The sequence below is a fragment of the Diuraphis noxia genome, unplaced genomic scaffold (assembly GCF_037042655.1).
Source record: "Diuraphis noxia isolate RWA-SAM2 unplaced genomic scaffold, SU_Dnox_SAM2 contig0003, whole genome shotgun sequence".
NCBI lineage: Eukaryota > Metazoa > Arthropoda > Insecta > Hemiptera > Aphididae > Diuraphis > Diuraphis noxia.
In genome coordinates this window covers 25553140-25576959 of record NW_028301713.1, presented here as the reverse complement: position 1 = coordinate 25576959, position 23820 = coordinate 25553140, and the positions used below count along the sequence as shown (strand labels likewise).

The window sequence follows — 23820 nt, the reverse complement described above, 5'->3', positions numbered from 1 at the left end:
TACCTATAATACATCTATTTTTATATAATATATTTGACTTTTTGTTACATAATACTGTGAACTATTTAATGTGTCAAAATTTTTATTACCATAATCTAATATTTAAACAGGTTATTGATTCAGTTCAGTGACATATTATTTGAGTATAATTTTTCCAAGGGGATGGAAGGGATTTTTTCTTGTCATTAGTTCAAAATTTTATCTACAATATTATTCAATATTATTTAACTTTTAACAAGCATTGATTATCTATTTCAAATATTTGTATAGTTAAATATTTTATTAAATTACTACATTTTAATAATTTGTTTTCAAAGAAAGTTGTTCTGTATGTTTATAAGACATTGCATGATATACGATAGTGTAAGATTAAAGCACTCGAGGTGAAGGAAATTATCCTTGTTTTAGGGACTGATAGGTTTTCTAGTTGCATCTATGTATATTTTAAAATTTTTAGAATTAAAATTATTTGAGAGAAAAATTGACCTACACATCTTAATATTATGAAAATCATCCCAATATCTTACTAAAAGTATCAATTAGAAAAAAGTTGGTAACCGTATTATTTTCATGTTTGTTTTTAATTATTTAAGTATAATTTTTTTTTCGTTACTTCTGTGTTATATATGAATCATCAAGTTTTAACACGTATATTGAATTATTTAAATAATGTCGGTGCTTTTATAATCAAATATTTAAATGAATTTTCAGAAATGTTTTTAGTATTTAATATCGATAATATAATAGACTACTTATTAGTAATTAGGGTGACTATTTTTGGTAAGAACATATTAAGCACAGAAATAAGTGGAATTGTAGTTCGTTATTTTTTCATTATTTCTAATCCAAACGATTGTGGGCAGATATTGGTTTATTAAAAGAATTTTAAATAATTTCGTAGTTTTTTGTCGTCGCCCAAACATTTATTATTCTGCGTTAAAATTGTTAAAATACTTCTTTTACTATGTAGGTACATAAATGTTTTTTTTGAAATACTACCTAATTGGAAAAAATATTAAGCCAATTAGAACTTTTTTACTATTCCTTGTAAGGTGTACCTATTGTTACAATTATAATAACATAGGCAGTTATTATTGAAATATAATGATGTTCATTTTTGTTAGTTTTTTTCATGACCAATAGCAACCATTTGTTACTATTTTGAGACCTGAGTTTATGTTATACGCGTCATATAACCTAAACTCGATGGAATAAAGTTCTTAATTGTATATCAAACAAATATTAGTAATACATTCTTACAGGTCATTATCCAATTGCTTCTTAATCGGGGACTTGTTGAAATAAGATATTACTGATGTTCAAAAAAAAAAAAAAAATAAATAAATATTTAAATGAAATAAATGATATTTTTACTATTAACATTACTTGAAAAAAAACTTTTGTAATTTTCTTCTAATATTTCGACTCTGACGTAGGTTTTAGTTCTCTTTCCAATATTTAATCATATTCGCTATCTCTATCATGATTAAGCCGTGTGCATAAAGGTTACGAAGTTAATTATTCATCTAATATTTTTCGTTATACTTAATTATTGCCATTTTTTATATAATCTAACCATTCTAACCTAACCATAATTATTATTTCATTCATACTCTGTACCTCTATAATATACAGATATATTGGTTCCAATTGTGTTAAGTGCGCAATCGTTGCTGTGATTACAGTTCTTTTAGCATTTGCCACATAGCTATAGTCGGCTATAGCGATGTTTCCACACATTGATTATTTGGCAATCCACTATATTAGATATTTCTTCTGCCAGGCGATCCATAAAAAAATCTGGCTGTACTGTTAGCTACATTCGAATTGGTTCCCGATATTTTTTCATCGAATAAAATATTTCAAGCAGTTGTAAATTTAGTTTTTGTAAAAGAATAAAGCGAAATGCAGTATTGAAACTTATAACTCTGTCATGAATCATGATTCAGGGTTTAAAAAAAAAAAAAAAATATTTCCCATCATTTATACTGGTATATAAATAATAGTAAATATTATAAGAAATTTAAATAAATAGTAAATATTTATGAACATTGTTAACCTTATGTACCTACTAAAAAAATGTATAAAATCGAAAGGAAAAATTAAACTTTTTTTTTAAATCTAAGAACTGATTCGGATGTATTCCTTTTTTTATATAATAACCTGGGAATCTATACGGATATCTCAGAAGTAATTCGGAACTGTTATACCCTTTTCTGTGATAGGTACTAGCATAAATGTATATATATAATTTAATCTATTTAAGTTTTAATCATATCATATGCTTGTAAGTTTTGACCCGTTAAATATTGGTCTCTACTCCCCCGGTAAAGCACGATTCCGTACGTTTTACCTTTTTGGGAACACGATTCCGTACGATTTTGATCAAACAATGGATTCTCAAAATGACCCCAAAAACAACACGATTCCGTACGATTTTATGTGCAATGTTGCCATTTATTATATTTATTTTCAATTTGTCATTTAAAAAAGTTGATGAAAGTTTGTCAAATAAAAAAATATGTAAAAATATATAAAGTATAAGTTGTATAAAAAAATATGTAAAATAATAATTATAATTTGATACCTTGATACTTGTTACAAATATTTGACAAATATTTGATTATATTTTTGTGAGTTAAATATTCTTTATATTCGTCAATTGTGTGGTATAAACGTTGTTTGTCGGCTAAGGCCATTTGATTAAAACGTCCTTTAGATACTGATTTTATTTTTGTGCAAGTCTCTTCTTGTGTTTCCTTTAGAACTGATATAACCAAATGAATAGAAGGGTGTGGACTATGAAACTGTGCATTATATGTCCTATGGAAACTTTCCGATCCATTTGTTGTACTAAAAAAAAAAATATGAAAACAAAACGTTATAGATATTAATTTTTTATATCAATAGTTTTACACCTTATATATAGTTATAACAGTATTACCGAGGATTTTCTGACGGCTCTTGAGCCCAAATTGCTGGTGGAAATAAACAATCATTTTCTACGTAAGTATGCAATATGTAATCAGAAAATAAGCATCCTATATCTATATTTGGACATATAGATACAAGTTCAACGAATGCATTTTCGATGTCATGTGGTGGTACGAATGGCAACCCGAAAAATAGTTTTAACCATTTTCCTAACTCATCGTCGTTTGTATATGATGTTCGGAGTTGCTGCTCAGAATTTATCTGTAAAGTTAATACAATACGTTAAATTTTATCATTTTATTGTGTGTATATTTATAATATGTCTTAAGCGTAATTACTTTTCGCCACCAACACTGCCCTAAATGAAATCGACATGCTTGAATTTCCACATTTGGGAATACCTCTTTACATGCTTCATGAGCGCTTATCTCAAAGTCTAAATGTAACTTGCGAATAATAAGTCTTTTGAAAATTAGTTTTTCACTTAATTCCTGAAGAAATGTCCACATATCAATGTAAGTTTGTTTGGATTTTTCAGGCAAGAAAAAATAAGCCACGGGTATATAAAATCCATTTTGTAAACAATTAATTGTATAAAGCTGAATGTAATACTTTGGTGCATAATTAAAAGTACCATCGGCAAAAAAATCTGATGAATCAACCATACATCTCAGATTTTGCTTTGTAGTAATACAAACGAATAATTTGTTTTCGGGTACAAAAACAAATTGGTCACCTTTAAATTTAAGTACATCATAATTCTCCATACTTTTAAGTTGTTCAATTGATTCTATAACAGATTTTGGAAATGCCGGATAAATTTGTCGTCGTTTGTCGTACATAGCTTTTCTGATTGACCGTATATCTTTATGTTCAATTTCTGAATTAACAGTTTTTACAAGTTCTGTTCGAATTATTTTTATAGGTCGGACAGAAATAGAACCACTTGCCTTTCGTTTACAGTTTTCTCTCAAAACTTGTCTTTCAAGACTTTGGACTGAGTTTTCAGAGTGTTTATGATCATTTGCTGTTTCATGGAGTAAATTTCCGTTCGTCACAATGCTAGCGTAGCAAAATTTTTGTATGCATAACCATTTTTTATAACCATCCTTTCGTGTTCGAATAAGCCGATATTTATAGCGATTAAGTAATGCAAGTGGTTTTCCTTTTTCCGAAAAAATAAACTTCACTTCGTTATTGATTTCCATATTGACTACTTAAAAATATGATTTGTATAACACACCGCACTTTACAACTTAACACATTTACAAAGTTACCGACTGGCGACAAGCGACTGGCGACTTGGTAAAATGTATAACGTTCAACGGGGATAGTTAAGATAAGATAGGTATCGTATATTATGATACAACAAACTTATCTGATAGATATATATAACGATTGTATCGCTGTGGTACGTTAACCTTAACATGTTACTAAACAGATGACCGGATTTTACCGTCCGGTTTTTATATATAGAGTTCGATTATGGTAAACTGAAAATGCCGTTTTTCGCCGGCATCGGTCAGTTCGCCAAGTACGCCTGGCGTTGGCTCCGGCATACTGCGTTTGGAGGAACACGGCGACCGGTAGGCAAAATCCGATCGTCTGTACTCTGTTTGGGCCCTCACTATAGTTACAATGTTACAAATACGCACAACGTACGTAAAAGTGTAAAACACTATAAAAGTCAAATATATACGTAATTTTATGGAAACCTGGCAACATTGCACTAAAATCTTGGGTACAAAACGTACGGAATCGTGTGCCTTTAAAAGGGCACGATTCCGTACGCTGATAAGGACCGTACGGAATCGTGTTCTACCCTACTCCCCATAGGTGGGAAAACACTAAGCTGAAGAAAAACTCACCCCAAATTGTGACCTAACTTTCTATTTTTAACATCGTTACAAGCAGTTTAAAAAGTTAAGATATATGACGATGGATGAAATACTGTAGCTTATTCACACATTCCTATGCCCTATAATCTATCATTATTTCTGTTTTTCACGTACGTGAACCCTTCATTGAAAACGTTTAAGTAGGTTTTAGCTTTAAAATGTTATGAATTTATCGTTTCATCATGTCTTTCTATGGTTGTGGACATTATAATATAATATTATTTTTATCGTATACCACATACCCGGTTTCGTCCTCACGCCGCCGCCGACGACTCCGCTGTGGTGGCAGGGTAGTCGTCGGTGGTGATAGCGCTTCGTTCAGTTGTACCGCTCCTGGTCGCAGCGTCAGACGTCAACCGAGGTGTCCGCCGTTGCGTTGCGGTCGTTATAACGGCGGGGTGGTTGGTGCATTTCGCTCTCGCTCACGACGACCGTTCACCCTCTCTGTCACCATTCATCCTGCCAATAGCTAGTCACCGTCGCATCTTTTGGTAACCTTTTGTCATCTTCTACCTACTCCTTACACCAGGAGCGCGAACGCGGTATGTGCAGCAAGTGCAGTGACTGTTGTCAGAGGAAACGGCGTCGACGTAAGCGTCATGACTCCGGCTCGCCCGTGTCCGACGACGATGATTTTCCCGACTCGTTCTCAGGTTTTTTTTCATTGTATTGTTGTCATTACTAATCATCACACATGCACGCACACAAATAATATACATACATACATACATACATACATACATACATACATACATACATACATACATACATACATACATACATACATACTTACACAATACACGTTTTAACTTAAGAAAATTATCCAATACAGAGTAATCATAACCAACTTATATACCTATAGGTAGTATAGGCGTGTATATTAATTCTAAGTTGGTCAACACTTTTGAATCTTAAGCCAAACAATAATATTCAAGACGTAAATTAAATATCTACTTTTCAATTAATTGTAATAAAAATTAGAATGGTAGTATAAGACACGAGCATAATATTTAGAATTTCAGTTTTGATCTTAAATGTAGTATTGTAGTTGGGTAAAATCACAATAGTAATTGAAAGTTACATTAAAATGTGATTTTTATTTTTGAAACCTTCACAAAGTGTTTACTTATTTTATTAATTAATGTAAACTAAAACCTGTGATGTTACTCAAATGACAGCAAGTTCAATGTGATATAAGAAGCGCAAAGCGTACCTTTAATAATATAGTTTAACAAGTTTGCAAAGCTGTTTTATATTTTTGCTTTCAATTTTTTCTTCGGTTGTTTGTATTTTTTTATTCGGTTTGAAAAGTTTTAGTGCTAATAAATACTATATGATGTACATAAACGAATAATTTTTTGAATTTTTATTAATTACATTTAATACCTATTTTTTTATTTTTACATTATTTTATGTTATTGTGCAATTCAATTAAATTTATATATAAAATTATGTTTTGACAGTAAAAAAATGGACCAATTGCTTCTTACAATTTGACAGGGATGTTGAAGTCTTTCCTAGCTTCTTTGAAGTTAGGGCAGTGGAAGTTGATGTATTCGATGGATTAGTTTTCATTGCATATTGTGCATAGGGGTGGATCTGTCTTTGCCATAACGTCTCCATGTGTGAATTTTGTGTGGCCTATTCTAAGTCTATTAAGAATTACCTAATTTTTTCTGTTTAGGTCAGTGGATGTCGGTCAGAGTTCTACAGGTGCTTAATTTTTCTTAACTTATTTTCCGTGGTAGTGTGCCATTTAATGTTACACAAATCAATGTAATATTTGTTTAAATTTATTTTTATGTCAACAAGCGATGAAAAAGTAATTATTTCATTGGTGGGACTATTTAATGCATTTCTTGCTACTGTAGTTTTTCTTTCTTCTGTATAGTCTTAGCTTTAATGGTTTTCTCTTAGTTTAGAACTGTGTTTATATAAATTGGAAAAGTGCTTTTTATTTAATAGGTGAATGGTTGAATTATCAGGTGTAGATATGATACAAGCTATATAATTAACTGATAGGTAACTAAGTTCTGCGGAATTGAAGTGTGGGTTCTCCCGTCAAGGATAACAAACTGATTATCGGGCTGCTTTTGAATGTGCCAATTGAAAAATTCAGTCCTGCATTATGGATTGTTGATTATGAAGTTTGTTAGAAAGATTAACATATTTCCGTGTATGCTCTAGTTTTTAAGTAAATAAATTACGTTGTATCGTCAAACAGTGTAAGCCTTTTTTAAATTGAAGCTCATGAGGATTGTTGATTGTTTGTTGGTAAGAGTTTCTATGACTTCGATTTCAATTTGTACGTGACAGTCAGTGGTTTAGTGGTGTTTCCTGAAACCATGTTGATACGGTGAAATTTTGATCAATTTAATAAATTTGAAACCAGGTGTTGTTTTCTGTGTTATTATGTAGGTAATTATTTTTATAAATAATTTTAGCTAAAGGAACTTTGTATCTATGCTTCATTTTTCTTCTTACTAAAGAAACATTTTATTTAAAAAAATTTAAATGTTCTATTCATTTTTCTTCCTACTTTTTTATATTTTTATTTACTTAAATTTTAAATTTCGAATTCGAAATGTATGAAATTAATGCTTGCATATTAACATATATTACTGATGAGCGTACAAATAGTTTGTTTTTAGTTACATAAGTGATCAAATTTTTTGATATGTTTATATACTATATTAAATGGTTTAAAATGTCATAGTTATTCAAGTTAAAATCACTGTTATTGTTAAGGATAATAATATATGTAACTATTCAATTGAATTGATTAATCAGGAAAGGTTGTAATTTATTGTACCCAAATAGTCTGAGTAGATATTTAAATTTTAAATTACAATATAATAGTTACTAACTATTAACGGAATTCAGGTGTATAAATTTATAAAGCATTTTCATGAAAAAAAAAAAAATACTTATGTAATTAAATAATTAAATAAATACCGGAGTAACAGACTGCACATATTTTTACATAATATTTAAACCCAAATATCCTAATATTTGCTATTCGAGTGAATATCATGCATTCAAGTACATGCTTAATATGATGACTACAGTTCATATTACACGATGTTTTTTTTATTTTTATTAATACGTACCCGGTATGTTTAACATTTTCATTTTATTTAATATGTAGATAAATTACATTTCAGAATTTATATGAAGTCTTTAATACAAAATAACAGTTCTCTATAAATAACAGTACTTGTTATCGATGTTCACAAAAATATAATTATTGCGAAATCGTAGAAGAATGGTTAGGTTTGAAACTAAAATGAAAAAATAAACATATTTTATTATTTGCACTACAATGAACAAATCGTAAACTATTGGTAAGTTTTCCCATTAACATTGATAATAACGTAGGTATATTTTATACGGTTTGTATTATAATATTAATATTATACACATATTAAATTACATAGATGTATTATATTGTATGTTTTATTCGGGAATACGACTATATAGTACGATATTGAAGTGTTAGATTTTTGAATGTTTTCGGTAAAAATCATAAATTACTGCTCGTATACATATAATTATTAACTATCAGAATCCAGAGTATTATTGTTGTGTTATTTTATTGAAAGACCCTGCTATATTATATACGTGATGTATTCATATATTATTATAAGATATCCAATATTTTAGTGTAGGTTCTTCTAGAAAAGTAAAATAAAAATAAAATTACTTTATTATCTACATTCCTACAATGTGTTTATTTATATGTATCATATTTTCCATAAATATGATTGTGTGGCACCGAAAACCTGTCCTTTTTATACAACATATTTTCGTATATTACATATTACATTGAATTTAAGGGTGGCAATCTTTTATCAGAAAATAAACGAGAAAGTTATCTGAAACCATCCTTTATTTTTACTTTTTTTCCATACATACAACGCAATCAATTTTAGAAAGTGCACATGCATATAACACTAAAGAATTCCATTAGTGTCCTTAGCGTAATGACCTTTTAATAATATTCATGGGGTCTATACTTATGATATATTTACAATAATATAACTAATGTAATAATGGAACTCATTTTAATGGAATATTGTGTTATTAATTTCAAATTTTTTAAATTTTTATTTCTGTAATGTATATAATAAATAATATGTATTACACCAAAAAAATTGTTTTTCCCTTTTATTGGCTTAGTATTTTGATGGTTTGATCGGATTGATGTTGTTCCTAATCATGATTGACTACCTATGTATCATGATATTGACTTGAATAATGATCTTTTTACTTATTGCCAAAGCACTGAAAGTTATTACATAATATTAAATTAATACTAAATTGAATAATATATTATTGAATCAAACTTAGGTGTAATTATATTTGCATATTCATTGTGTGTTGACAATAATACTTATTATGTACTGATAATGATTGTTTTTTTTTCAATTATAAATGTATAATATCGTTTAGTTTGTATCCGTAAATAACTTATTTAACTAATTTATATCACCGCTGTAGTTATTTCAACTCATAATAATGTATGATTGTTTCACATGTTTGACATTTGAAAATTATTTTTTTTAAATAGTTTGCATGTTGTCAAGTACACTGTACACCATACTCATACAAAGACACAAGTTTTATATGATACAATATATGTATACGCTCTTATTGTATATCTAGTATCTACTCGAAAATATGTGATCTGAAGTCTTAACATTTAATTAAAATACAAACCTCTTCAATCTTTTGAAGTAAATTTGAATGAGGATAGGATCATTCGAATACCTGAAAACTGTAAAATACTCTTCAGTAGAACTCTCAACATTCAAAAATTACTGACCTGAAACTGACATATATAACTAAGTTGATTTTGATATATCGCATATACTTAAACACATAATCATACTTTATTTTTTCACTCAAAAATTGAATCTATATATAATATATATAATATAAATCATGCATTATTTCATTATTTGTTCTGAAGATGTGTAACCTTCTTACTGACACACTTTTATCACATACGCAGGCACGCGTGCGACGCCCGCGTGCACACACACACACACACACTTATATAAGTAAGACCTTTTTAGATTTACCCTTGGATTATCATGGATTTCGGCACAAACATTTTGTGGTAGCTAATCAATGTTTAGAGCAGCGTAGAGTATATAAGTGTATAATTCCCATTTAGAGGTAGATCTGTACCTATATAAATTGGTTTCTCGAACACAATATGCGATGCTATTGCTAGATATTTGCCGAACAATACGATAAACCTTTGCTTTATTGTTTTATGCACATGTGCTATAATGTAATCTTCTGTTGAAAATGTTTGGATTCGTAACAAAAGTCATTCCGTGCTTATGATCCCCCTTTAAAAAAAAAAAAAACCAATCGATTTCATAAATTAAACAATAAAATACTAAAACGTTTGTAGGTACAATTTTGTTCTTAGATTTAAAGTCTCCTTTATTTTAATTATTGTTATTTGTTCTTTTAATAATCAAAATAAAAGTAATACAATATACAAAATTTAGCAGTGAGGAGTTTAGTTTTAATACAAATTTTTGTTATTATCAGAATGCTTATATACAATAATTATAACAACTTATATTATGTAGGTATAATGAGTAGTATAGTATAGTTATTCAAATAGTCTTAAAATTAAGTCATGCCATATATGTATATCGGTAGTAATAAATAATAATCAGCATGACTAAGGATTTGTTTAGGTAGTTGAATATTAATATATAGGTAACGAAATACCACCATACAGCATTACTTAATCATTAATATATTTTATATACAATTAATATAATTTTACGGCATTGAAAGTTAGGTTTTATTCAACTGTATTAATAGATCGAAAAACTACTGTGGTGAATAAAGAACTTTACATAAAAATATAAAAATTAGTAATTAAATAACTATTATTATTACATAACAGAAATGTGAATTCAGAGATTATACTTGCACATAAAATGTGTGAATTAACTTAAGCAAGAGTAAAACTATTCAATGTTCCTTAAAAACAAAAATAATGACCCGCTGCCTATTTTAGGTTACACTAAAAAATATATATTTACTATCAAAAAAATGTTTTTCTAGATTAAAATCACATTATCACAATTTATTGATAAATCCATACGGGATTAAAAAAATTTAAATATCGAAAACAAATTAATGTATATTACATTTTTTATATTATCTTTATTAAAAAAGCTATTATGCCATACTTTAGTTGGAATACTTAATCACTAAATACGGTGGATAAAAAACTAAACAAAAATTAATTTTTCTAAAACATGTATTATTATACTTAAAAAGTGAAAAAAATGTTTTTATCTTATTTAATATTGAGTATCCAGTAAAGAGTTGTTCCAAAAATGTATCAAGTACCTATTTAACTGTTCAAAGTTCTTATCAACTCTTAAGTAGACATTTTTTTTTTAATTATATAATATGTAATTTTTTAGTCAATTATTTTATAATGAATCATTATAATATGTCTTATACTTATGTGGTAATATGTTTATTATCTAAATCGTGTATAGATATATATTTTATCTATTGATCATAGAGTAATAAACGCCAACAAAATTTAATTTCGTACTTTTGTGCTTTATATTATTAATTATATATATCAGTAACTAATATAACCTAACCTATATCACAGATTGATTTTAATCCATGATTCAATAAATTATCATCAGAGCAGTTTTTGAATCAATATAGGTAATAATTGAGTAAAATAATAATGCATATTTGATACAATTTTAGCTATCAGAACTCTTAAACGTTGTTTTTTTGTCAAGAGTTAGAAGAGCAAAACTGTTAAAATACCGAAGAACAAAAAATCAAAATGAAACCTTGATTATTGTTTTATATGATATATTATATTATGCTTTTATGATTTGTTCTAAGTCTTTCTAGAAATAATAAATAAAAACAGGTACATGTTCTTTTTAAACTCCTCTAAATCTCGTTTATGATATTTTCTTTGCAGTTTTTTATTTAAAAATGTTTCTCGTGGGACCGTTTTACATTGTTAGCATGTCTATGTCATTATATCGTACACTGCATTATATTATACTACATACATGTACAATTATAAATAGTAAATAATATTTAAATTTCAAACACATATCTACCTAGAATACGTTTTGGTTGTTGTTTTTATTAATTTAATAAATCGATGTTTTACATTAAACGTGGGTGATATTTTACCTTTACACAAAAACATAATCGACACCGCTAAAATGATGTTTTATAGTAGTCTAAGACTCTAAGAGTTATTATTTATAAATTATAAGTAAGGCATGATGAATAATATGGGATAGGTACCTATACTTGTGTGTATGTAGATATATACTCGTACAATATAATATTAACCATATGACACAGGAAGATATATAATATTAACGATACAGACATAGGTACGTAACTATGTGTTCTGAATTTTGGTTAACTATTATAATATTATGTCATATTATGTAGTAACATCCAGATCACGTTCAGAACTAGTTTCCGGATGGCTGATCAGTTTCTAAAGCTACCTAAAATTCACGTAGGTACACAAACATCCTAAAACTCTAAACTATTAGTCATATTGTTTCCAATCAGATAAATATCTAATTATCCCATCATTGAGTACAATTTTTTTAACGTTTGAATACGTTCGCTTCTTTTTTCTTCTTTGAAATAAAATGCGATTTTTATTGAAATAAAAATGATACACAATGTCGAATATTGAATCTTAATATATCCAATATTCACCCAAAACTAAAATTTTTGATACCGGCCGTTTTGTTAATGTACTTAGTTATGAATGATTACCAATTAGTTTCAAAATATATAAAATGTATTATTTTTGTGAAGATATCATACATTCATATTATGTATGCTGTATAATATAGGCTTTGTTAGATATTTTTTTAACTAAGAATATACGATTGACGATCTGATACTTTAAATTTATTCTTAAAAAAAGTTAAGTTTTTTTTATCGTTAACAAACTATTAAACAGTTTATTAATAATTAATATAATAATCATATTTCTGAGTATACTAAGTAGCCAATTAGAAAAACTAAATAAGAGAAATATGTATGATATATATATAATATATATATTTTAAGAACAAAGTAAACGAACAGATACTTACCGATTCTTGAAACATTTACTTTTTCCTGTGATGATGTTTAAAGTTTTGAACAAATTCCTTGTAATATTACAAAAGCTCTTTTTGACAAATTGCTTTAAATGTAAGATGAACGTATAATTTATTCATTAAAAACATTCTTTTTTTTTGTGATCGTCGAAATCAAGAAAAAGTAAATATTACCTAATAAATCAGGCATTATATAAAATTATTTAAAACACTTTTTACATATAAAATAAATACTTAAAATATAACTTACAAATATTTATTTTCTGCACATTTCAAATATTATAAGACATTGTTTTTCACACATTATTTAGAAAAAATGTAATATTGAATATTCTTATATTTCATTATTAGTAATAATTAATATTACATTATCTAATATGCAACATATAATATCCATTGCATATTTATTTAGTACATGATGTATGTAGATTAAAAAAAAAATTATACTGATACAATAAGTATTTGATATTTGTTCAATAATACTTTGTGCCTTAATGGCACATTAACATAATTATCAAAAATATTATTGTCATTGTATTTTTTATTTTTTTCATGCATGCTGAAATAATACCTATTGATCATGTGTTTGTCAAATATTAAAATACTCAAAAGGAATATCGCACAATATTTCTTTACATTCATATCGAAGTATTTATTTTATATAATAAACCTTATAAATATGTAAAATTAAAATAAATAAGTTACCCGTCAAAAAAGGAAATAAGTTCATAAAAAACCATTTGAAATTTAATTAAACAACGCAAAAAATGTTAAAAATGTAAGTTAGAATTTTTATAAATCTTTTTTTCGCGAGGGTTCATTAATAAAAAATAATATTTTAATCAGCTATTTTGTTTGCTGCATAATATACGCTTCTGCGAATGAGAAATTCTTAAATTTTAAATAATATATGTTATATACATTAATAATAATGGTGATTAAAGATTTATACTGCGGTATAAAAAGTTTTTTTTAATATGTATACATACCTATATGATTTATTATAAAAAAGTTTTGAAATTTTTATTCTGTGTCAAGTAAAATATAGGTATTCAACTTTGGTAATGATTTATCTATATCAATTTTACTTAAAATAATGCACTTATATCATTCAATGATTTTATGCGAACTGCACACTATTAATTTACGCTTAAAAGTAAATTGCCACTAGGATACATAGTTTTAAATACATATTATGTATACTGTTAAGAACCACCGTTTTAACTAGTATATGTATATCTTAATATTAGTATAATATGTATATATGTTAATATTATTATATGTATATGTGTGAGCCGTCGTCGGGCTCAAGGAATGTGCTGATGAAGCCATCGAGACCCGACGACCGGCCTGGACGCCTCGCGCATAGAAGGCGAGTGCGGCAGTCCAGGATTTGAGACAAAGCATTACGTTTGTACAGAACATTCAGAGCCTTATTTTTCATTAATATAGTTGTACGTTTATTCTTAATTACAAATACAGAAAGTTAACCAGTCCTAAAGTGTTTGTGAATTTATTTGTGAGGGCATCTCAGGATCGTCCATAACAATACTTCTATATTTATTATAAATTTGTAGAATATAAATCAATATTTACTCTAGGTATCACATTGTTATGTATTATACTGATATTTTTAAATTATAAAAAAAACCATTTCTATTTAGAATATTAATATTAAAAATCGGATCGATATTTCGGATATAAGTCCACACAGTGGCACACACCATATGGGAGTGTATTACTGATTTATTTTTTCGTGATTTTTATTTGCTATATTATATTTGGGATGAAAACAGAATCGTACAATGCGCACATTCTTACTTTTATTATCCCCATCACCACCACTACCACTACCCATATCGTGATCTTTAGGGAATATGTTATGGTATAACTAATATTTTCCGAGTAATATAAAGCAATTTAATACCTATATATACCTACTACTGTATTGTACTGTAATATACGAAGAAGAAACTTTTTGGCCCCTTGTGATGAAAATACTGCGCTATACACTCAACCAACCATCTAAAAACTATCTGTACCTACTACTAGAGTCGTTCCAAAAAACTAATAAGCAAATACTATTATTATTATTATTATTATTAAAATTATTGTTTTTATTTAAATCCACCCCATTGTTTCGGACTGTAAACGAGGAACCTGCAGCAGGTTTGAAATCGTAATTAATCATCAAAACAATATGCATTCTCTTTATTTACTGTGTGCTTGAGCGAATTCATCTTTTGTATTTTTTGACGTTTGGCACATAGTTTGGCACAGCACAAAATGAAGAAATGTCACTCCAGACCGTTATTAAAATATGAAAAACATTCCCCTCCTCCTCTGTAGTAACGCAACAAGTGAACCTGACAACGATAACTTTAATTTGTTTTGTTTGTTTCAGACGATGATTGGAGTGGAGACGGTAAAACCAGAGGGGTTGCTGAACAAGCTGGTAAGTGGTTTTTTATAAATCGCTACCTATATAATATAAAGTACTGAAGCAGCTATTCGGCAATAGCAAAAACAACAACTTAAAAGTATTATATTATTTTTCTATATTTTTTTGCATAATGCAATTGTTGTGGGATTTATACTACAGATACTGATTTTCCATCCCATTGTCATGACAGATGATACGATATGTGTAATAAACACATTTTCGGTATCAACGCATATGTTTATGTTTAGGTCTAGGTATTTATAGTGTCTAAACAATAACATATCATGCATATTTATTTTAATGTATTGATTTTCTACAATACACTATTTGCTCTTTTTTCTTCTCCTATTATTGTGCTGATTTTGCAGATTTTTAAATGTCTCGCCTGCTGCTGACAACACCCTCCAATTACTTCTATCACGGACCCATTCTTAAATTTACATTTCGAATTACTGATACTGCACTCCTTTATGTCTTACAATTTTTATTATCAGTGTTTTCACTGTGGTCGTGGACTTTTGCCCGATTGCCCGTTCTCATTTTTGCCATTTTATTTTGCTTGATGAAAATATTTGTATTTTAGTACTGTATTCATTAATTTCGAAAACTTATTCAAATAATAGGTATATATAAGTGTATAACCGTGAATGTGACATCCGAAAAGTTTATACATTTTTGTGTAAATTGGTTAATTAAATTTTTTGACATTTTATTTCTTGTTAGAGAGAAATATTTAGTATTAAAAAAGAAATCATTCTTATATATATAATACACCCATATATATATATATATATATATATATATACATTTTATACAATTAAAGTAAATGATTTAACTATGCAAAATATATTAATTTTTTTTTTAAAATTAAATCAAATTAAATATTTTATTTTAACAAACGTTTTAGAGGTAACGATTACCTACTGTTAAAATAGAATTCCATGACTTACTAAAGAAGGCTTAAAAAATGTAACACTGTTGTTTAAAGATGTTATTTGATTATAATTTTTAAAACGATTTTAATAAAGTATTTACTTTAAAGATTACCGAAATTTTTAAAAATTCATAAAACTGAGTTTCTAGAAAACGAGATTTCAATTTAATCATACAACATTCTTGTGGCTTTCGTAAAGTTTTTAAAGTATCAAATATTATACTGTAGATCTCTTATATGTTGCACCTCAGGCGTGAAATTGTCCAATTTATAAAACAGGTACCTACTTTTTTGTTCATTTTACGAAACGAACCAGTGACGTGTAACATTCCTGAACAGGCTGATTCACATATAAACCGTTATTTTATATATGTTTGATGTCTCATGAAATAGGCGAACTTTAATCTTTCGTAAGCTCTCGAGTTATTTTTTTACTTACGAATCCCGTTTAACAAGTAGTTTATTTTGTTTAAATAAAATTAAGAAGGAAAAATCTGTACTAAACATTAAAATTTCGGCTATTATGACGAATATTACATGAAAAGAAGAAAAAAAGTTATATTAGTAAGTTTAACATAATTATTCATTATTTTCACACGTTCCCTTGACGTGACGTTTTATACTAGTTATAATACACAACATAACAGAGACCAATTTTTTTCCAAATCTACATATTATAAAACAACATTACACAAACTACGTTTTAAACATTTGTTAATGTATACGGTGTATATACCTACTGCACCGTAAAGTTTATTTGTTGTTCCTCGTATGCTATAATAATATAATTTAATAAACATACAATACATAAAATGTATCGTTATTTTTTCTAACTTATTTGAGATTTGATTTTATTGAAATAATTATATTATCGTTTAGTATTGTATTTATAATCGTACTGCGATCATACATACTGAAATCAGGTAAAAAAACACGACTGTTTTTGAAATTATAGCCCGCCCGATCACAGTTATAATCTCGTATACGACTTCGCCGACGTATGATATATAATACGTATATATATATATATAATATTCCATATTATCCCTTGTTTTTTTTTCTTAACCGTTGTCTATTTGAAACAATAATAATAATACACAACTGTTAAATAGGTTGTAGAGTAGTTTATAGTATCGGGTTCTAAAACTAATAAACTGTAGTGAACTTATGGCTCGACTGCAATAATTATCGATATACGAGTAATATATCGATGAATATAAATAACTTAAGTTCACAGAATAAAAATTATTATATTCTGCGTGCAATTTTTTAGCTACAGTTTTTTGTGTAATTCAAGAATGATAATTTATGATAATTAAACTGTGCTTGCCACTTACTCGTTCCATGAAATGAGCAAAACATAATGACTTTATCAGTTATCACGAACAAGAAAATTATTGGGGAGCTGGGATGTAATGCACTGTATAATAGTGTAGTAACAAACTGCAGACATAATAATACTAATAAAACTATTACGTTATTTTATTGTAATAAATATATATTATTTGAAATTAGATAGTTATCTTTCAAAAAAAAGTTATAGACCATCGACAACCTTTAAAAAGTTGTTTGATACATTTTTTTTACGTTTAGTAAAGTAATTGTTTTTAGAAAGTATAAGGAATAGAAAACATTCAAAACAAATTTTACTGCTGATGACTAATTATTAATTACTTTATTTTATTGATATTCGTATTCATTTACTATAAAGAAGTCCAACATGCAATAAGTCAGTAAAAATATTTTTATTTTGGCTATTAATAATAGACATTAAAATTTTTTTTTGCGTTTGTTTTGATTTACGTTGACGATGAAATATTTTAAAATTGAATTCCAAAAATTGCATACCAAATCGCAAAACTTTTTTATCCTCAGTAAAAAATGATGATCATTCTAATTTTGATTAAATTTCCGACTGGATAATTGATGATATTTGTTAACTGAATGGCAGTAAGTTGATAATAGAACTGATGAGTACAGTTAATATTTATACCGTTATATAGGGTAGAAAATCAATAAATATCAATTGTTTTCTGCTTTTTGTACTTGTTATTATAAAAATGATTGAGTGTCGATTAGCTATTTATGTAATATTGTATCTATATATTACATAATGTTGAAAGTTTTACTTCAATCTTTTATTCAACATTATCGATTATTCTTGTCAGATTTCTTGTTTACTTATTACTGCAGTTCTCTGTGGTTATAAACAGTGATTATACGTATTGAGACGTAATGAAAAGCATTTATTTATGTATAGTTATTAGATACAGTTGTAGTGTTAAGATAATAATATAAGATTTGGTTTCCTACATGATTTTGTGCTACCTAGTTTATTTTTGTAAGCTCCCGTATACTTATAGGTATAATATTATTAAAATAAGTAAATTCTCATTTTAAAATAATTACTTTTACTAAGGTTCCGTCTCAGCGTAAAATTACTTCTAGTAATATTCTATTTTTAAAATATGTATGTATACTATAAGTTAAAACTAATAAATAAATATTTCGTCTAACGTTAAAAATAAACGTTTTTTTATACATTGGTTGAAAAAATTAAACACCTACTTTTTCTGCAACTGTGGTTATATAATAATCCCGATGATAGCCGGGATCATACCGCTGTGTTGTGAACTTTTGGCTTACGTATATTATATACGGAATTCAGAATCATAGAATGTATATAGACCCACTGTAGTACCTAAATGTACGTCCTATATGCATCCGTGTTAATGTTGTATAATTGTTGACATTTAATAAAATGACGTTGTAAAGTAGTTTTTGTCTCGATTTTTTTCCTGACCGTAATAATATTATAACATAGGACAGCATCATTGGTGTGAGAAAAAATATAGTCATTAACGATTTCCATTAAAGTGTGAATAACGGTTGGGCGTTCTTCTAAAGTATATTATAATAACTTCCTCTTACCACTGCTACAGCAGTGCTGTATTATTTATATATTATAATTCGCTTGTACGAGATTTAACAAAAAAATAATCTAAAATAATCTGGCAACGGTTCGAAATGACGCTTGACACTTCGCTTCGCACGCCTTCGGTATGTCGTTTGGATATATATATATACCAGTAAAACGTCACGAGTCTACGTGTGGAACCAAATGTGTGCCGTTGATATTTTGAACTGTGCTGCAGGTCCGTGGTATATCTACGAGACAACGCCGAGCGTGTTCCGTCTTGACTGTTTAAATCTCGGCTAGTAAGTGCTAAGACAACGGGATTTATATGCTTTGAAGTTTATTTAACGGAAAATAATGATATTCAATTTTTCCTTCTAAAGTTTGAAGTACGTACCTACTTATTTTAAGCGCGAAAATATTTATAAAGATCATTAAAATTTAGTGAGAAATCGATGCGGCTGCGTGCAGTTAAACGGATCACCTTGTATATATTTCTAACATCTGTAGTGGGGAAACGGGACGAGATAAAAAAAAAATTATAAAAAAAATAAGCAATAATACATTCGGCCGGCTGCTGGCTGTGGCTGGCACGAATTTTGTCGCAACGCGGTGGAACAGTAATCGGCACGAGCTGTACGATAACACACTGGTCGCGAACGGGGCGTAACCACGATTGGTCGTAAGTCGTATTAGTCGTAAACGACTTCGTAAAAACGTTGGCGTTAATTTCGTACCATAGTTTCCACGGCAACAATGCGGTAAGACTACGCCGTGACGCGTATGGACAGCGACTGATATTCACGTTTATACGCGATATTCTATGCATTATATTATTTAATAAATTTTATGAACAATGAAATCTCTGAACACTGGACACTCTTGGTAGCTGAAATGGTATCCGCTATATTCATAAGGTTTAATTTCCAAAACATTTTTTAGTTTTATCAACATCTGTTCACAAAATAATGTATTTACGCTATTTAGAGGCGAGTGTTAGGACCGCCTTAGTGAAGATTTCACTGTATTATACAATTTATTTTACTTGTTTGTATGGTATGCACGCAAGACTACAATAATTAAATTATTTTAAAGTTAGTAAATGATGTGCGACGTGAAACTCAAGTACATCACAGAGATCGTGAATATCTATATTGTATCGGTAAAGTATATTATATAGTATTAATAACCGTGTTTTAAATTTTTTTCCACATGACATTCGTTTTGAGCTGCAGCATTTTAATGCAGTAAGAGCTTTTTAACATTTTTTCTTAGCCCGATATTTTGCACGTACCTATTTACTCTTTGTTGTTTTAACATTTCAATTTATATGACAATATGTTCGATGTATAGTAAGTTGCTAAACAATATAAACGTCGATATTAATTATATTCATTTTTAAGCTAAAACTATTGTCATTTTTCACTTTGGTATCATTAATTATTCTATGATGTCGCGAAAAACTATTACATCATAGTTTTCAAACTTTCTATAAACTTTTAGTTTATACAAATTATATAATCTCTTAAAATAATATTATCGTTAAATAGTTTTATACTTAATACTCATTTTTTATATTTTCATAAATTTCTTTGTATATACTCGTACATTCAATAGATACCTACTTTTATATGACGGAAAGTATATACTATAGATACTGCTTTGCTGTACGATAGGAGTCGAGTGTACTGGATTGGTTAAATTTGAATTCAATGATAAATCATTATAGACGGTCAAAGTTATTTTACGTGAAGATTAAAAAATGTTTGTTTCTGAATAATTAATTAAATTGCTATTTTAATATTTTAACCTACGTATATTTTTAATTTATACAATATGGAATATTATAATCAGGGTTTGGGACTTATAGCACTTAAAATCATTAAAATAAGTGCTTAAAAAAGCTCTTACAAACATTATTATAAGCACTCAAATAAACATTTAAAAACTTTAATTTTTGCAAAAATATTTATCAAAAAACAAAAACCTAAAAAATGCTAACTAATAAATCAAACAACATAAAAATAAATCTTTATCTTTATATTATAAAATAAATTAAACTTCATTTTCGATACTTTAAGGATTTTATGGATTTTCCGAGGAATTTTCTGAAAAATGAAATGTAAATGATATCTATAATATTTGAAAACATTATAAAAACGTAAAAATACTGGTCAAATAAGCCAAAATAATCAAAAAAATTGGAAATCAGCATTTTTTTTTTTTTTGAAAAATCGCTGAAACAAGCGAAAAAAAGCACTTTCAAACTTCATAATTAAACGTATTATAACATGACATACACTTCCATAGCACTATGCTGCATTTTAAGTCAATCCATAAAAATAAGCAAATGTTTTAAGTCCCGAGCCCTGATCATGATATTATTATTTTGTTACTAAATATTTGAATTCATATTTTTCATTATTATTATTACCCAAAGAAAAAAAAATCAAAACTTGGCTAAAAATATTATTGTTATACTTAACTAAAAATCTAAAACTATTTTTTTCCTGGATTGGAAATTTATTATAACAATACTTGTTTGGAATATTTAACGTTTTTTTATTATTGATTATAAATTAATACTGTTAATGAGTTAATATTTATCATTCTCCTAAATACATATTTAATTTTAATATTTTCTCTAAATATGAAGTTGTAATCTTATATTTAGAGAAAAAGATACATCGCACATTTTTTGATGGGTCTAATGGATTTGACCTTAGTAAAGAAATTACAATTTCAATAATGAATAAAAATTCTAGATAAAACATGATTTTTCATTTAATTTAATTTTAATATTTTAGCTGTGATAAAAAATATAAAAACATTTTTAAAACAAGTTAGAAACTTACTACGAGTGTAATCGTGGTTCCTGACTTTTAATAATTTTACACTTATTAGTGTACGAATGAATTAACCAATAAAACGAATTAATAATGATGTTTTCTAACATAATTTAATTCATTTTAACACTATTCAATTACGCATTTTAATCAACTTTGTTATGCCAATAAAAAAATGTGCTAAACATAATGTGATATATCTTATTTTGGTTTAAGCTAAAAATATTGTTTAACGATATAGTTTCCCAAAATCAATATTGCACATTGGTACCAAGTTGATGACAAAATTAGAATCAACTTTCTGGTGTATTGTATCTTACGAAATACGTGTCATAATTGTATATTCAATGCAGTAAAATGGTATATAAACTTAAAATTATAGATTAAAATCGGTTTTTAAATAATATATTTTTGTTATATAATACATACCTTCTTTTTTTTTTGGTTCTGTTTGAAGCACTCAAATAATTTAAGTATGAAATCGTTTCTATATTACTGTATTTTCTAGGTAACAAGATGCTAATTTTATTTTAGAACTTGGGTTTTTTTCTTAAATTCTTGAAGTAAAAATGTTCGTACACCACTATATTATATCTGTTGTAATTTTTTTATTAAATACAATCCATTACAAATTATATCAATTAACCAGATAACAAAAAATTATTTTTTTCCATATTTATGGTTCACCAAAAACTATTTTATATATTTGATTCAATTACGTACTCAACGTGAGATAAAGTCTCGGGTGGCAAGAGAATAAGAGATATAGTTTTGTGGAGCGTAGCTATCATGAATTTAATATGTATGCGAATAACCGAAGAATACATGAATAAAAAAAATATTGATAATATATCAAAAAATACACATAATTTACATTCTTTAGGGACCGTGGTATAGAAATCGAATGATCGTGTTTGTATGCGTATAGTGAATACACAATTGGTACTTGAGCCTTAGATTATGAATCGACTATTGCACCAAGTAAACATTTTCCAAGAGTGACCTAGTCTAGTTATAGTATTGTTCAGATATTTTTGGGACAGACTATATAATATGCAAATAACGTAAATTTTTTGTAAAACTTTAAAAATCTTCGTTCAACCCTTTATTATTTATAAGCACGTCATTTTTTTTTTATAACATATTTTTACTATTTTTCATTAGGTATGTAATTCATATTTGGTACTATTATTCTATATTATCATAATATATATTAAACAAAATAGTGAGATTATGGGCAAATAATCAAAATGTTTAAAATATGAATATCATTGATGTATCTCTTAGTTATTTTGCTTAATATTGTACCTATCAAATTGCTTAAATATTAATATAAATGTATAAATAGAACTATGACCAATTGAAATTGAAACAGCGAAGAGAATTTATATTGAAGTTTTATGGCTTTTAAAAGAATCCAAAGCAGAGAATCTTTTATCTTGTGTTGTGTTGTTTCTTTACACTCTAATACTCTATTTTATATATATATTTCACATCCAATCTCGTGAAATAGTATTGAGATTCTGATCGCATATTCCAAACCTTTTAGTTTTTACTTAACTAACTATACACAACCATCGCATTTAAAACATTGCTGCTTATGCGTATTACAATTGGAATTAAGTTTTCTTTCGATCAAAATTGGATCTCAAATTTAAATATAAAGGATTGAAACCTTGAAGGTTATTTGCA

General features: G+C 27.4%; 2 protein-coding genes across 14 annotated transcripts in view; one reads left to right on the top strand and one right to left on the bottom strand.

Annotated features, from left to right (window-relative positions):
- Positions 1 to 23820, top strand: part of LOC107167647 (coiled-coil domain-containing protein AGAP005037) — a 224868-nt gene that overhangs the window by 28403 nt on the left and 172645 nt on the right. For all 13 annotated transcript variants that reach the window (XR_016190798.1, XM_089222529.1, XM_089222526.1 and 10 more), the window contains exon 3: positions 15393 to 15443. Coding sequence is in view for 12 of the 13 variants with exons in the window: in XM_089222529.1 (XP_089078655.1) it covers positions 15393 to 15443 (51 nt within the window). In the remaining variant the exon portion in view is untranslated. The remainder of the gene's footprint in view (positions 1 to 15392; positions 15444 to 23820) is intronic.
- LOC149057133 (uncharacterized) lies at positions 2349 to 4735 on the bottom strand. The gene is made up of 3 exons (XM_089222533.1): positions 3273 to 4735; positions 2945 to 3195; positions 2349 to 2853 (listed from the first exon to the last, which is right to left on the bottom strand). Exons 1-3 carry the CDS (start codon positions 4140 to 4142, stop codon positions 2574 to 2576), a joined length of 1401 nt encoding a protein of 466 aa, XP_089078659.1. The 5' UTR covers positions 4143 to 4735; the 3' UTR covers positions 2349 to 2573.

What these genes read in the sequence shown, in the direction of transcription:
- LOC149057133 (XM_089222533.1), bottom strand. Translation starts at nt 4,142, where the DNA reads ATGGAAATCAATAACGAAGTGAAGTTTATTTTTTCGGAAAAAGGAAAA. An exon ending in GGCAGTGTTGGTGGCGAAAA is followed by an intron (nt 3,196 to 3,272) that starts GTAATTACGCTT and finishes TTAACTTTACAG; the next exon opens with ATAAATTCTGAGCAGCAACT. An exon ending in GAGCCGTCAGAAAATCCTCG is followed by an intron (nt 2,854 to 2,944) that starts GTAATACTGTTA and finishes TTTTTTTTTTAG; the next exon opens with TACAACAAATGGATCGGAAA.